Source organism: Diorhabda sublineata, chromosome X (genome assembly GCF_026230105.1).
Source record: "Diorhabda sublineata isolate icDioSubl1.1 chromosome X, icDioSubl1.1, whole genome shotgun sequence".
Taxonomy (NCBI): domain Eukaryota; kingdom Metazoa; phylum Arthropoda; class Insecta; order Coleoptera; family Chrysomelidae; genus Diorhabda; species Diorhabda sublineata.
In genome coordinates this window covers 28,398,617-28,414,506 of record NC_079485.1, presented here as the reverse complement: position 1 = coordinate 28,414,506, position 15,890 = coordinate 28,398,617, and the positions used below count along the sequence as shown (strand labels likewise).

General features: G+C 30.5%; 1 protein-coding gene across 21 annotated transcripts in view; it reads left to right on the top strand.

Annotated features, from left to right (window-relative positions):
- The window catches only part of LOC130451280 (plasma membrane calcium-transporting ATPase 2), a 161,460-nt gene that overhangs the window by 114,831 nt on the left and 30,739 nt on the right, over positions 1–15,890 (top strand). For 11 of the 21 annotated variants that reach the window (XM_056790197.1, XM_056790193.1, XM_056790201.1 and 8 more), the window contains 2 exons: positions 19–154; positions 12,686–14,940. In XM_056790197.1, coding sequence (XP_056646175.1) covers positions 19–154; positions 12,686–13,045 — 496 coding nt within the window. In that variant the 3' untranslated portion in view covers positions 13,046–14,940. Of the gene's footprint in view, positions 1–18; positions 155–12,685; positions 14,942–15,890 lie in introns of those variants that run through there. The other 10 variants (XM_056790204.1, XM_056790205.1, XM_056790206.1 and 7 more) reach the window with 2 other exon arrangements.

The following is a 15,890-nucleotide window of genomic DNA, read 5'->3' as shown; positions in this document are numbered from 1 at the left end:
ATATTTTATTGTTTTTAGTTGGGGTCGAGGACACCCTGAAGAATATACTGAAACAATCCAAATTGGCGAAGAGAAATACGACCTTGATTCTGACAAGAAACCTCGAGCGGGTCAAATATTGTGGATAAGAGGTCTGACAAGATTGCAAACGCAGGTAAGTAAAAACAGGCACAACTTGTGGAAATTTGTGACATGATATTACACAAACACATATTCTTTTGCACTAGTAGGTAGAGGATGCACAGAGGCAGAGCTATTTTTATATAGACAACATGCCAAAATGCTAGACAACCTCTATCCTACAAGAGTGCATAATCTGATACAAAGGTTTTAGTTATATAATGTGTGATTGATAGTTTTATAAACAGAGCTCAGTTAATTTATCAAATTTGTTCGGCGTTATCAATTACAAGCCGTTTATTGTCCTAATTCCTTGATAATAGTCAATATTGATTAGTGTATTTCTATGATGGATATAATATACACAATGTTTAGTACTACATTAATAACACTTACAATTATACTGTCTGGTCCTTCGAGCCGGATATGAAACCATTGAAGGCAAGAAGTGTAATTGTCTAATTGGGAGTGTTGTAACAGTCGTAGTAGTAAACTGTATGCTCCATATGAATATCAATAAAATTTCCAACTCATTATGTTGGAGGTATAGCATTGATATTTCATAAATTTACATGTGTCATGGCAATTGACTATTTCATAAAGGAATTATAATGCTAAATTGGCTTTGATTGAATTTGATTGAAAGACTACGTCAGTTAAGGACCTCCCATCTCTCGTCCTTTTCCTTTTTACCAAATGTTATAGTCATAATTTGACTAGCATGGTGCTGCTTTTGACAATTGACAATGTGTGTGCAAAATTAATCACTGAGCATGGGTGAATAATCGAAAATGTGTACTTAGTTATTCTTATATTAATAATGAGTGATTCAGTTTTTAATCTTAAGTCATATTATTCCATTTTATTTTATGAATGTTTGTTATTGAATATTGGAAAATATAACAAAGACTTTCAGGACTAAATAATTGTATATCCGTTTACGCTCTTGATACGGTTAAAGTCTAATTTTTGGCGAATTTTCATTTGGATTCCTGTCATATGGTCTTTTATTTGTATCCATTCTCATTATTAGTTTCAGTATAGATTAAAGACTCTTTATGTACACACCGATCATATATTTTTGTGGAACCTGGAATTTTTTTGTATAAACAACAATTCTTTTATAATTAATTTGATATTTTACATATACTAAATTTGAATTTTGCCTAATAATTACGCAGAACTAAACGGCAAAGATGCACCGAATTATTAAAGTGAGACCTGAAAAAGGCCATTTGATGGTAATATAAAATGGGTTTGAATCTTATAGCAGAAAAGAAGTGGGTTAAAATTACGTTATAACTTTATTTAAAAATAGAATTTAAAACATTGATGTACTTATTACTCATTATAAAAGCTTATAAACTAATATTACACTATTTAAAATAAATATCAGTAAAAAAATCTTCAGTTCATAATTAGAATTGGTAATCAAAAAGTTAAAATTAAATTTTTTTACCAAAATGAATATTTTCCTATGAACCGAAACCCTAATGGGACAATCACATTATTTGGAATGGGTTCTAACAGTGCATTGTGATAAGAGGTATTATCTAATACTAATACGCATTTTTTGAAGTATTGGGAATAATTTTTTCTCCCAATCATAGACAAAATTTGTCTCTCGTTTTATTTTTACCATCGCCCAATGCTTTTGGTACCATATTTGAACTACGAATTTAGATTCTTTCACTATATTTAATTGGCCGTACCTCTTTTTTGTATTTTCTCAACTCTTTCAAATACTGAATTGTTTTTGCCTTTATGTCGTATTTCTTCAGGTTTTTCCCTCTGAATCCAATTCTTTTTACCAATCTTCTAAACGAATCTATTTGGCCAGTAACATTTATCACAGTTTCTTGATTTATTTATTTTAAAATTCTTTTCATTTCTGTTATTTATCGCTGTTATGTATCTTCATATTATTTCTTTCGCAAATTCATCAACGGATCCTTTTGAGGTTTGTTGAGGGTTTTTCGGGTCGATTTAAAGCGTTCACCGGGGGATTTTCTATTACCTTCACCGAGGGGACAGAAAAGACACACAAGATTTAAAGAATTAATGAACAAACATTTGAAAGTGAATATGGAAATAAAAAACAATACTTTTTCATTATATTTCTTATTCAAATTTACAAATTCGTATATGTAATTATTAAACCATTCAATAAAGTAACAAGTGAAATGTTGGTTAAAATTAGATTTTCTGCACTTATCGAAAACTAATTCATACATACCTTACTGTCAAGTAAATTAATCCACAACATATACAAATTATTTTCTACAAAATTCTAAATTAAAGTGACAATCGTAACAATTACTAAATAAATTGAATATCTACTATAATTAGAAAAAATTAAATGAAAAGAAATGAAAATCAGAGCACTATTAAAATAATCTGAGTCAGAATCCGAATCAATGAGAGCGCGTTTGAAATTAAAGTGCCTAAAATTGTTAAGATGGCAGTAGGATCTTATTTCAAACGTAAAATTATGTTCTACGTTAGTATGACTCATAGCTCTCCAATCAATTTCCACTATTTCTAATAAAAAAATCTATTGTGCAGTCTCATTATTCTGCAGCTTTTTTTATAATTTTGTTAAAGTTGTAACCAATAGATTCATGATTATACAGTAATCCCTCTATAACCCCGTATAACGCGTTGCATATAAATTATCCATGATCAATTGCTTTTTGGAAGAAACTGTTTCCAATTGCTTTAAATAATTGAAAATTTTTTTGGCTTTTGGTTTTTATTAAACAACTATTTATAGGAATATTATTTTGATTGCAATCTTGTATCCAAATCATCGAACATCTTTTACACGTGAATATTTATTTACAGCACTTCTAATTTTACTATCATTTTGTAAAATTGTTCGTATTGTAATGTATCTTCAGACTAACCGATGATGATTGACCATATTCTTTGTATTAAAGCATTAAAACTACTTTGGAATAAACTATTCATTGAACAATAAAATAATTAGTTGAACTTGGTTTCAACCGTACTCGACAAATGCCAGAGTATTGAAAGGCCCCGTATTAGTTTACAGACCGCTATAAATAATTATATGTATGGTCGTTAGAGTCACATCTTATAAAATAAAGTACGTAATTTGATACGTTAATGGAACACTAGAGTCAATTAACTATGATGTGGGTCCCCATTAGGATCGTGTACCATAACTCCTAATGAATATAATATCCTTATTAGGTAGCTAAATTTGTGATTCTTCACAGTCACATTAATATAAGAAAAAAATTTGGTAATCCGAGACGATACGTTAATGGAGGGTAAAATAAGGGACACTTAACTAGATGATTAGCAGATCCTAATGGATCCCATCAGGAAGTGTCAATTTACACACAAGAGATTGTATCTCTGTCTGGGTTACTCACTTGGCTTCAGATCCTTTGCTTTGTAGAGAAATAAATTTTCTTTTCAACTTGTCATGGCTTAAAACTAAATATTTTATTTAAAATAAATTTTTTACACCTTGTAATACAGAATCTTTGTAAAATAATTTTATAACAACACAATTTACACACGTGCAAAACTAATTATGAACTGTACAAATTATTTCATCATAAAGTACAGTACAAGAATATAATGTTGCACATCCCCGCGTTATATGGGGGAATTCCCGGGAATTATCTCACCACTCCTGATGGGAACCATTAGGATCTGTTAATCATCTAGTTAAGTGATACAAAGTGTCCCTTATTTACCATCCATTAACGTATCGTCTCGGATTACCTAAATTTTGTTTTATATCAATGTGACTGTGAAGAATCATAAATTTACATATTTAACTATTTTTAACTGTATTATTTAAGATTTATTGTAAACTGACGGGGAAAACCAATGTTTTACTTAAGCGATTTCCTATGTCCCTTAGACACTCGATTTTCGATTAACTTATCAAATTACTTAGTTTTGTATTGATGTGGCTCGTAAGTTATTACTTAAGGGGGATTACTGTGTTTTGAAAAAAATATGATACTTTTCAATAGAAAGTTAAGGTTGTAATATTAAACAGGATGTGAGTTACAAAATATTATGACCATATAAACAAAAAAATTAGAATTGGAGATATCAGTGTGGAGTTCCCTACTTGGTATGTAATGTGGTGACCCAATCCCCTTTGATCGAGTGTGTATAGGGAGTTTTTAATATATTGTTTCAATGAAGAATACTGAATCTGATACCCGAGTTCAGTTTAGTATTTTTTTTAAATTGCTTTGCGTAATTTGTATCAATTTTTAATTTTATGTATAGAAATTTTTATCATAGTTATTATCGCTTTTACAACTTCGTGGAAATACTTTGAATATCTATAATTTTTGTTATATTTATGTTATACAGTATGGATTGTACCAGTAATAATGGGCTTGTGTGTGGCAGTACATGTGATATAAATGTTGCTTCATTTATTCTTTTAACTCGTTTATAAAAAAGTATATACATCTTGAGTGGATGTAGAAAAGTGGCCCCATTGTACAAATATTTTTTAATAATTTTTATGTTATTACTTGGGAATACAAAGCTTCTGTCAGGAACAGAGGTTAATGATAAAAAATTTAGAAATAAAAATAGCTACTGTGAGTGATAAAATCATGATGAGGTCAAATCATAATCTTAAAAACACATAAATGTTTTTTATTAAGTGGGTATTCTGGTCTAGAAGCCTAAATTTTAGGCATTTTTGAAACTGACGTAAAAAAAATCGAATACACCATTAAATTGGTATAACAAGCATAATTTTCTGGTTTAATTGTGATTGAGTGAGTTGTACATTTGGAATAATAGAAAAATACATGTTTGCTTGTAATGGGGCTCACTTGAAATCAACCTTTTTTGTGATTTGTTTTTGTTTTGATTGGTGTGTGCAAAGAAATTTAAGTGTCTTTTTTTCTTCTTTTTCTTCTCTACAAATAGCTAAGTACATAATTTCAAGGATTATTTTTACATGTCCAAAATACTACAAAATATGAAAATTAGAGGTTGTGAGATATTGACTAATAGAATATTGAAATAATTGTACCCTGTAGTTTTCGTGGTACAATTCTTTGAAAAGACTATTTTTTTTTAATTATTAAAAACTGAGAAAGTGACTCTTCTCAGTTTTCATTAGTGCATAATTTTGATTTGAGAATCAATGTTTTGATTCTGTATAAAGTTTAAGATTAGTAATTCAAAATATGAAGAATACAAATCATTATTTATGCACATGAAGTGGTTTACTTTATAATCATGGTTAATTTGTAATTATTTTTATTAAACCCAATTTTCATATATTTTATTAGCACTATCAAACAACTATCAGATTTATTCACAACCAATTCAAATCACAGGGATTATGGTGTACACAATTTTTGAAAAATGTATATACTTAAGTAGTATACTAAATACTTTCCACATTTATCTCTAGAATTGAATATGTTATTTTTCTTACCACATGTTGATTGGTACCAGGAGGAATCGGCGCATGAGTAGCGAAAACTATTCCACCGCAATCATTTTATGCGACCCTCTTGAAATTCCTCTTTGGATAATATAAATACATGTTACCATGGGGCAACCCCGTGCCATATCGTTTAAACCGAAATAGGGTACTTGCATGGTTTGAGAAAAAAATAGTTTTGTATAGTTTGTATACAACTTTATTTATATATTTTTTTAATTTATTGATCAACACTTATAGAGAAAAGAATTATTGAAAATTCAAAAATTTTGTAGGTAGTTTAAACATTTTAAGTAAGATAGCTATATTGAGTGACGTCATAGGTATAAAATAAACACTGAACATATTATACAAAGTAAATACTTCTTTAAAAATGCATGTACACTATTGTTTGAACAATTGCAAGGAATTCTTATTCTCCAATCAGAAAATTTTCAATATTCTTGCTACAAATTAAAAAAGTCCAATGGCTTTTTAAGCTTCGAATTTCAGTTGTTTTGATCCATGACAAATGTATTCAAAACAATGGAATACAAATAATGTTTATATGTTCAGTGTTTATTCTATACCTATGACGTCACGCGATATGGTGGCCTAACTGAAATGTTCAAACTACCTACAAAATTTTTGAATTTTCAATAATTCCTTTAACTATAAGTGTTGATCAATAAATTAATATATTATTATAATATATTATTATATATATACCATGCAAGTACCCTAATTCGGTTAACATTATGGCACAGGGTTACCCATGCACCCATGCAACATGCGTTTATATTATCAGTAGGGCGATTTGAAGAGGATATAAAAAAATTGAGGTGGAATAGTTTTTGGTACTTAGCAACGATTTCTCCTGGACTATAAGAATAATTCTCAAAACTCTATATTAACTTTTGATTATCGATCTATAACTTTTAAGTTATAGTTTTGGTTATAGCATCAGAGATATGGAATTACATAACCAAGAAACTATTATCAAACAAATTGTTCAGTATACTATTTATATGACGTATATCCCCTTTTCGTTTAAAGGGTATATTCTTATTTCTTTTACGTTATTAATACATTTTTTAAATATCTGTGTACTGAAAATTTTAATTCACAATTATTCAAATTAATTGGGACGTTTGTGTGAATATCCTTCCTATTCTGACTTTTGTTATTGAAAAAATCAAAAGTATGCCAACATTAGATTTTGAATTTACAGTAGTAATTTGATGTAAGAAATGATAGATAGCACCATTTATTTTAGAAAATCACTATACGAACAAACAGTTATTACTTAGTAGTAGATCACTGCTTTCATAAAGTCACTTAGCGTTTCAATTTGAAAAGTCAGAGTTATTCACCCTGAAAACTGTTGAGCTTTTTTAGTGTCAGTGTTTTTTGTAGCATACTTATACAAGACTGATCAAAGTGAGATACTGTAAATTGGAATATATGTAGAAGTTGACAAGAAATATAAATTTTTCTTTAAACTTCTTTTTTTTTCTAACTATAACAGTTCATGTTATAGAAACTATTTGACTCTGTATATTCTAATATATACAAGTTTTTGACTAAGTTTAATTTCACAACCTAACCTTGAATAAATGACGATGATAAATTTCCAAATATTAAACAATAAAAAAAGGAAGTTTAAATATTTTTTATTCTTCTTAACAATTGCTCTATATATCACCCAATATGCAGTATTCTATTTTGACACACCTTGTATTGTCGACTAGACTACATATTTGCCTTTTCTTTTAAAAAAACTAATATCAATTTTGTGTGTTTTTAATTGGTAGTTTTTTTACAAAAGCCGCATTTTTTATTACTAATTGGTCAGCAGTGGATAAACACCTATCCTGTTGCCAGTTTATTTTGTTTTTATGGAGAAAGTCACTTTTATATTTCTGTGATGGCTAAATGAACATTTGATGTAAATTATTGGATATTTTCGTTAGTAGTTGTTATAAATATAGTGGTGACTTGAATCCATATAAAAAGAGTTGGTGATATTTTAAATAGTGCTTGTGTTCTTTTTTAATTAGTGTAACCTAACCTTTACTAACCTTTTCTAACTCCCAGCATGCTGATAACTTATTAAAATTGATAATATTTTGTAATAATTTTATCACAGAAGTGTTTAGAAGCAGCGTCGTTGCGTTTGCTTGTATTTTTCGACTACACGTAACCAACACGTAGGTAGTAGATATAGTGAATCCTTAAAATAGGTTTTATCGTAATTGCATGTTTCGCAGAGCAGTTGCCACTGGAAGATCTGTAAGAAAGGCGTCCGTCTTTAGTCGGCTGTGTTGTAAAAGGTTGCACTCACCCCGCGATTCCAATCGATACATTTTCACTACTAGTAAACCACCCGGAAAGAATTTTTATGTCTTCTGTTTGATGTGCTAGTATATATCACTCCACCTCTTTTATTTTTTTCCAGTTATTCACATCACACAGTATTTTGCGCTGGTTTACATTTATATTTAATCAGTATTTTATATGTAGCCAGCGGAACCGATGAAAGAAACTGAGGTATAGGGCTCCAGAGGGCGCGTCTAGCTACAATAAACAAGTATGTAGTTTCCTTAGGCGAATTAGATGCGATGATATCTTGTATGTTATTTGCACTTGGTGTAGATGTCTTGGAGCAATCCCCTGGATGTCTTGTTGCCCCCTGTACCTCGTGTTTAGACGGTAGTGATTTTAGGTCATTAGATTTTAACCATTTCAATACTTATTTTACTCTACAACACAGCCACTATAGATGGGATCCATCTGACTTACAGTAGTAACTTAACAAAAAGTATTCAAAACAATGCCAGTCGTCAGAGTAAAAACACTGTAGATCATCCCTTTAAACTTCTAAAAGGGTATAGATATTTATCGTTGGGCACGACAAATAAAACTTTTTCACTATATAACAAATTTGCATATTTTCATTTTACTGTTTTTTTGGATCAATAGATTTGATTGTGATGGATGAAGGAAATAATTACAACTACAATCACTGAAGCATATTATATATATATATATATATATATATATATATATATATATATATATATATATATACAAAGTGTCTCAAAAGAAAGTTCACCTTAATATTGCCTGTTGCGTGAAAACATCTATTTTCTTGAGAGCGGACCGTACGTTGTGCGTGCGTCAGTTTTATAAAATCGGCGACTATTCATAATGTCCATCACTTAAATGATGCGCCGCACGCTCTATTTATTGGAAATGGGTCGAGGAGTTTGAAGAGACCGGATAAACATTAGATAAACCAAAATCCGGGTGTCCAAGGTCTTCTAGAACGGACAGTGTTACTCAGTTTGTTCGTGACGAGTCTGTTGCTTTAAAATTGGAGGCTGTGCCCTTACAAGACTCAGTTGGTGCAAGAATTGAAGCCTCAGTATGCTGTGCAGAAGCTCGACTTAGTAAACAGGATGATTGAGCGCTTCACAACGTCTACCAACATCTTATTTTTGAATAAAGCTCATTTTCATCTTAATATACGCGTCAACAAGCGAAATGAATGCTACTGGAGTGCAACCAATTTAAAACACCAACATCAGAAACCCCGTGATCGTATCGATCGAGTACGTCAAATTTTTCGTGGAAAATTGATGTCCGAGAGAAGTGACTTAAGTTGGCCTCCTCACCTATGAACTATTTTCTGTAGGGTTATGTAAAATCTAAGGTTTACGCCAAAGAATCGACTTCACTGGTATAATTAAAAGAAAATATCCGTCAGCAAATGGCAGCAATCACTGGGAATACCTGCCGAGCAGTCATAGGCAATTTTAGTGCTCGATTGAATAAATGCTTCGAGCACAATTGTTTACATATGGTGGATGTTATCGAAGAAACAAATTCTTAAGCAATTTATTTTAATATGGAACAAACATTTTTTTCACTTTAAATAATTTTTTTAATGTGAGTTTTCTTTTGAAACACCTTCTATGTACTTGCCAGAAACATTTCGATGGTACCTGAGGCAATTTTTTTGTGTAATTGACAATTGTGTTAAAACAAAATTTTGTAAATTTTCAATCTTGTATGATTGTAAACTATTCCATACTATATATTTAGTATACTTTTTCAAGTCATAGTATACTTTATAGCAGTCATGTATTTGAAATGTTAATTTTTATTTGCTTTGTCATTCTGCGTCATCATTTTTTTGTATCCGAATTGACTATCCATTATTTCCATTGAAAAGTTTATGGTTCGGTTACCAATATGTAAATATCTTAGTATTTTAGGGGTGTTAGTCTACTATGTTTTTACTTACTTTTAAATAATTAATTACATTAATATTTTGATCAATCTTATACTTATGTTTAGAATGCTTTAAAGCTCTATTTGTATACTTTTTGTAATACTTGTAGAAGTGTGAAAGATCTGGAGAAAGTAAGCCGCTTGGTTAAGGTTTAAAAAAAGAGAAAATTATCCGCTTTATATGCTTGGTTTGCTAGGAGACTGTGTGTTTGAAACGAGTTTAATGAGGCACGGTTTTCCACTATCACATATAGTTTATACTGTTATTTTTAAATGTCTGCAATATATTTTTCAGAATCTCACTTTTTCTAAATTCTCCTTCCATTTATATTAAAAAAAAAACGTTTTCTAACACAAATTGTCAACAATGAGTTTAAATTTATATAATTCCGTAATTAAAATCGCAGTCTTAAGTTATGTTTGAGTAAAGTAGCCCCAAATGAATAAATAATAGTTGAAGTAGTTTCCTGGTTTAGTAAAACTTTAGTTTTTGTGAAAATATATTGCATGATTTAAATATGACAGCATGAACCTTACACTAAAATACTATGCCTGTCTTTTTCTCTTCTCTTTCTCTATCTACATCTTTATCTAAATTTGCTTTCACGAAATCTTTCCTGATGACGTATCTATTCGGTTCGCGAACATTTTCTTCATCTACTAATAACCTTATTAAATTATCACCAGCGTTTATAAAAATGAAATTAATCTGAGATAACATGCAGATATACTATACAATAATTTATATAATACAAAATTAATGGATGACATTAGGGATTGGTGTGCGTCTGCTGTTGTAGTAGGCCATTTTAGGACGAGATTTAGTGGAAAAGCTCTAATAAAAATGAAAGTGCGTGAGAAAGTATTGTGGTTATGACTGTAATAGGTTAAGTTCAGTGACACCTACACACATGATACCCTATCGACCATCCCTATTGTTTAAAAAAATTTAGTGTTGAAATAAATTTCTAAAAAGGAAAAATTTTCTGCCTGTTATACTAATATTATTATTGATTTTTTAGTGTTTTATGAGTTAAATGTGTTGGCAGATTTATCATAATCTATCACATCAATTCTTAGACGTCAAACGTGGGTTATTAATGTATTGGGTGTCACACTATTTGTGGACTTTCGTATCCAACACAATGATACACTTAAGCACACATTACACTACATTACGATTGGGAGCTGTGACGAATTATCTACGAGTACTTTCTAGGATATACATGTATCAATTATTTTCAATTAGAATGAAAGTTCTTGTAGATAATGTATGTCTTTTGTGGGTTGTGACGTACATGAATGGGTGTTTGAGAGTTAACGATTAAGCCAAAGTTTGCGGAGCTTTGCTAAAATAATTTGCGAAGTTAGCTAACAGCTTAAAAAGCATATTAAATAGTGATAAAAACTTTTAAATTTTATAATTTTCTCCTTTTTATATAACTCAAAACGTTCTTCTTTTGAATGTATACAGAGTTATAAAAATGATATGAAGTTATATGTTCAATTATTTTATAACCATTTCTATAAAATAGTTATTAGAGGTTCATCATATTCCAAAACGTCTCTTGATTTTTTTGGATTAAGAAAATATAAAATCAAGTTGATGATTTTTCAACTAAAAGGAATAAAGAAAAAAAGAAAACTATGGAAATTGAGGAAAAAATCAAATATTATTGATAAAGAATACTAGGTAATCTACCTTGTTATTATTTCTCTAGTACTACTACTTTCATCAGCTGGATTAAATATACCAAATAACTCCATGCCTAAAGAATCCAGTTTTACTGCTAAAATTGTTGGTACTATCCATTTTTTCACTTGTTGTAGCTTCATAGTATTCGGTGGACAGTCATGAACCATTAGACCATTCAGACACCTTGGTTTAAACCTTTCAACACCACTGAACAAACTGTGAAATGTAGTTTAAACTCGCACGTGTGCCTGCTGGACACTCATTGATGGCGTTGTCTGTAGTTTCTTTCTCCCCAAGTATCATCAGCATCCCGGATGCCTATAGTAATGAAATGACACCTTGGAGGTTATTGTTTGGTAAAAAGACCATTCACCAGTCATATTTCACGCTTATAAATGTGGAGACAGACAAAAGGCCCTTTTATGTGTTCGTTTTATACCAGGTACTTCCATCGATCTCCGTAGAATACTTAATGGGTTCTGGATCAATTGGTGGTTTTGCTGATCCCAGTTTGGCGAGCGAATCGGCCTCGGTATTGTTGCCCGAGTGACTGGAAACAAAAATGACCTGGCGGACCTTGCAGGCATCACTCACCAGTTCATGTACGATTTTTTTACTCAAGTTTAGTGTTGTTGCACTACAGAAAGACATACATTGGATTGGAAGAGCAACTTGATTGACTGCAAAGGAATACAGCTTGTTTCACATGCTTCACATTATTTCTGCCAGGTGGTCTTTAAAAGATTTTTTTACACGTGCCTCTACTCTTAGTTGCTTACTGTATATAAAAAATAGGAAGTTGTTGCAACAATTAGAGCACAAACATTATTGAACACTTGTACATGTAATTTTTAGAATGTTTGTGTTTGTAGAATGTGAGTAATTCACCGTCGTCGTATCTTTAAAATGAAATTTCAACGATAATTAAGGTGAAAATTTTAAAGTTTGATATAATATAGGTCAAATGAAAATCGTCTATTCGTGAGGCTCTGTTTGGTTTGGGTTGTTCGTTTAGTGTATTCGAAATTGAGTTGCGAAGGTGGGAATTGGTGTGTTGTGTTAGCATGACGCGTGTGTACGCATGCATTACCCAGGCTGACGAGTACCCTGCTTCCCTGTGTTTGCAGCTGAGAGTAATAAGAGCTTTCAAGTCCACACTGGAAGATCTGGAGGAACGACGTTCCATACATAGTTTACACAGCTTACACAGTTTACGCAGTTCGCGGAGCCACACCGGCGGCCCTTGGCCACCGCGCCCTCTATCAGACATCACATACATTGATGAGGATCCCGCTACCAAACTGTCACCGCAACAAGCCAGCAAGACAAGCGAACGCGATGATCAACGGCTACATTCTCCCAATACCTTAAGAATACCTTCCCACCATCAGCATTATACTCACCATTCTCCTAGTTCCCCTGTTGCTGCTGCAGCCGCATTAAACAATTCGGACTTGCCTAAGCCCGTGCATGAAACTCGTATATAGTGTTGTCAGTCCTGGCCGCAGAGGTCACGGTCACATTTCCAACGCCGCAAAATGGTCACTATTTCGCATAATCGATTGCAATACACTTTGCAATCAAATCTTACTTTATAATTAACTTTTTAAATATTATTTACTAGTTTAAGTCTTTACCTATTATTTCGGGTATACATACACATACTTTCCCCGTTTATTTGTATTTGTTATTTAAATTCTAAGTAATTACTTTACTGCTCTAGATGTTATACATAGTTTATATTTTCCGATATTTAATGCAATAAATTTTATGTTTAAATAATTTTATTTAATTGAATTTATTTATATAAGAAGCAGCAGAACGATAACTTTCTCTGTTTAATTGATTAATACTTTTAAATAAAAGCGTTTTCTTGTATCTTTTTGTCTTTTAACTGATTAACAGTTTTTTTTTTGTTCTATTTTTATTAACATCTGTGCAAGCATTTTTTAAAATACGACCAAAGCGGTACTGCGCTTTTTTTTTCTCTGCCGCCTGGACGACGCTGCTACCAGTAGACGTGAAGTGCCAGATGTAGCAAAAAAAATCCTCAACAACATCCTATCACCAATCCCTTATCCCTAACAATAGCTTAGCACTAAGTAGTCTAAACTTTACTCGATCCCAAATTTGTATTTATGTACATACTATTTGGTTGCTTACTGTAGTCTGCCGTATGTATAGCATTTTACTCTTAGAACTAGGGATAAAAGTTAGTGATATTGAAAGAAATTTTTGTTATTATTTTTTACCGCATGCGCACTAACTAAGAGTCAATTGTATTCTGTGTCGATTGCCAACGACATGTAGCCGCATTTAAGGTTCCATACATTTTATGTAACATACAAATAAATCCTCATATAGAGGATGTTCTAAATTTTTTTGGCTCTTTCAAATCTAAAATCATGCCAAATATACAGTGAATCTGAATCTTCCATTTCATAATATTTTCATGTGATGGTATAGGCATGAATTTGCCTTAAAAATCTATAATCGATTTAAAAAAATAGTAGTAATAGTATAATTTTTTTGATACAATAGTCAATTTTGAATGAAATTATTTGAATTGAAGTACTGAGAAAGCGAACTGTAATTTTTTTTTGCGTGGAAAAATATTAGATGTGGAAGATTTTTGATGATGTATATTTGAGATTATACGAAAATAAAATGCAATACATACAAATATAATTGTTGAATTGTTTGTAATATGAATATTGTGCTGTGCTCTCGCGCTGCGTTTACGTCTGTGGATTAGCAGGCCACATTTACTTAATTTTTGCTCGATATTATTATCCTTAGTTTGGTTATTTATGCATATACATTTTATATTTACATATAATTATTCACTTTATATCAATGCATTTATATTTTTTGAGAAAATAAAAATTAATGAAATGATGACGATTCAAATAAAGCCGAAGCAATTGATTTTTATTTTTATATGCTCACATTGAACGCTACGGCTTTTGTTAAAAAATCGTCAATAATTTCATGCTCTGTTTTTACAATTCGGCATTGAGACCTAGTTAAATACACGTTTCGAGCAATCGTGTCTGTTTTATACACTGAAACAGGATATTATAGTTCATCCAATTCAACTCTATTCATTCTATCGCCAAACAACTAACTTTACCATAATTTTTATAATTAATAAATGAGATTAAATATAAATGATGGAATGAACTTTGGGTAGATTGATGAAATTTAATAGCAAAACATTCTTACGTGTCAGCAACATTCTGTAGCTTTCACGTATGGAATAAACAACACAACAACAACAAAGGCATATTATTCTAATAAAGCCGGTTTTTAGTTATGACGTAGTTTATTTTCAATTTGACATTTATTACAAATAATGGTAATTCAGAAATATCCGATGAAGGTACAGAATACAAATAAAGTGGCAGCTTTGTAAAAATATCTTTACTTGGGACACAACTTGTATAAACATTTGGTAGCTTTGAATCTATGTTTTGTAGTATTTGTTGAATATGAATATATATATATATATATATATATATATATATATATATATATATATCCGATCTTCGCAATTCATGTAACAATTTCGAAAAATTAAATTAAAATATTTATGTAGTCAAACACCAAAGTGGACTAACTTTAATATATTTTCCGAGCTTTCGAATACTTATGTATTCATCGTCTAGGACTGAAAGTATGGTCAAATACAATATAAGAAATATACAAATGTATAACAATAATAAAATTTAAAATCGTAGGATTCAAAATTGAATATTCAAAGTGACGTTGATAGAAATATTGATTCTGGTTACTATAGTAATTTTTATTAAGTAATTGGTAAAATTATGAATAACATGGAATTTTTATATTCTAACCGATAAATATTCAGTTACATTCATGACGACCTAGCCTATTGAAATTTAATGTTATCCATAAATTAACCAATCAGTATTGAACATCATTCACTACAACTTATCCTTATCTAACCTATAAAAATTCAACATCTTTCATAATCTAACCAATTAAAAATTAAAAAAAAGTCCTATAGTAACCAGAATCAATATTCCTATCAACGTCACTTTGAATATTCAATTTTGAATCCTATGATTTTAAAAATTTTTACAAGAATTAATACAATTCAAAACCACCGAAAATCTTAATTAATTATTGTAAGTAAAATTTTATTATTGTTATACATTTATACATATTTCTTATGTTATATTAGACCATAATTTCAGTTCCTGACGATGAATAAATAAGTATTCGAAAGCTCGCAAAATATATTAGAGTTAGTTCAGTTTGGCGTTTCATTGCCACGTTCCCAATAAAAAACCGCTAATATATAAATAT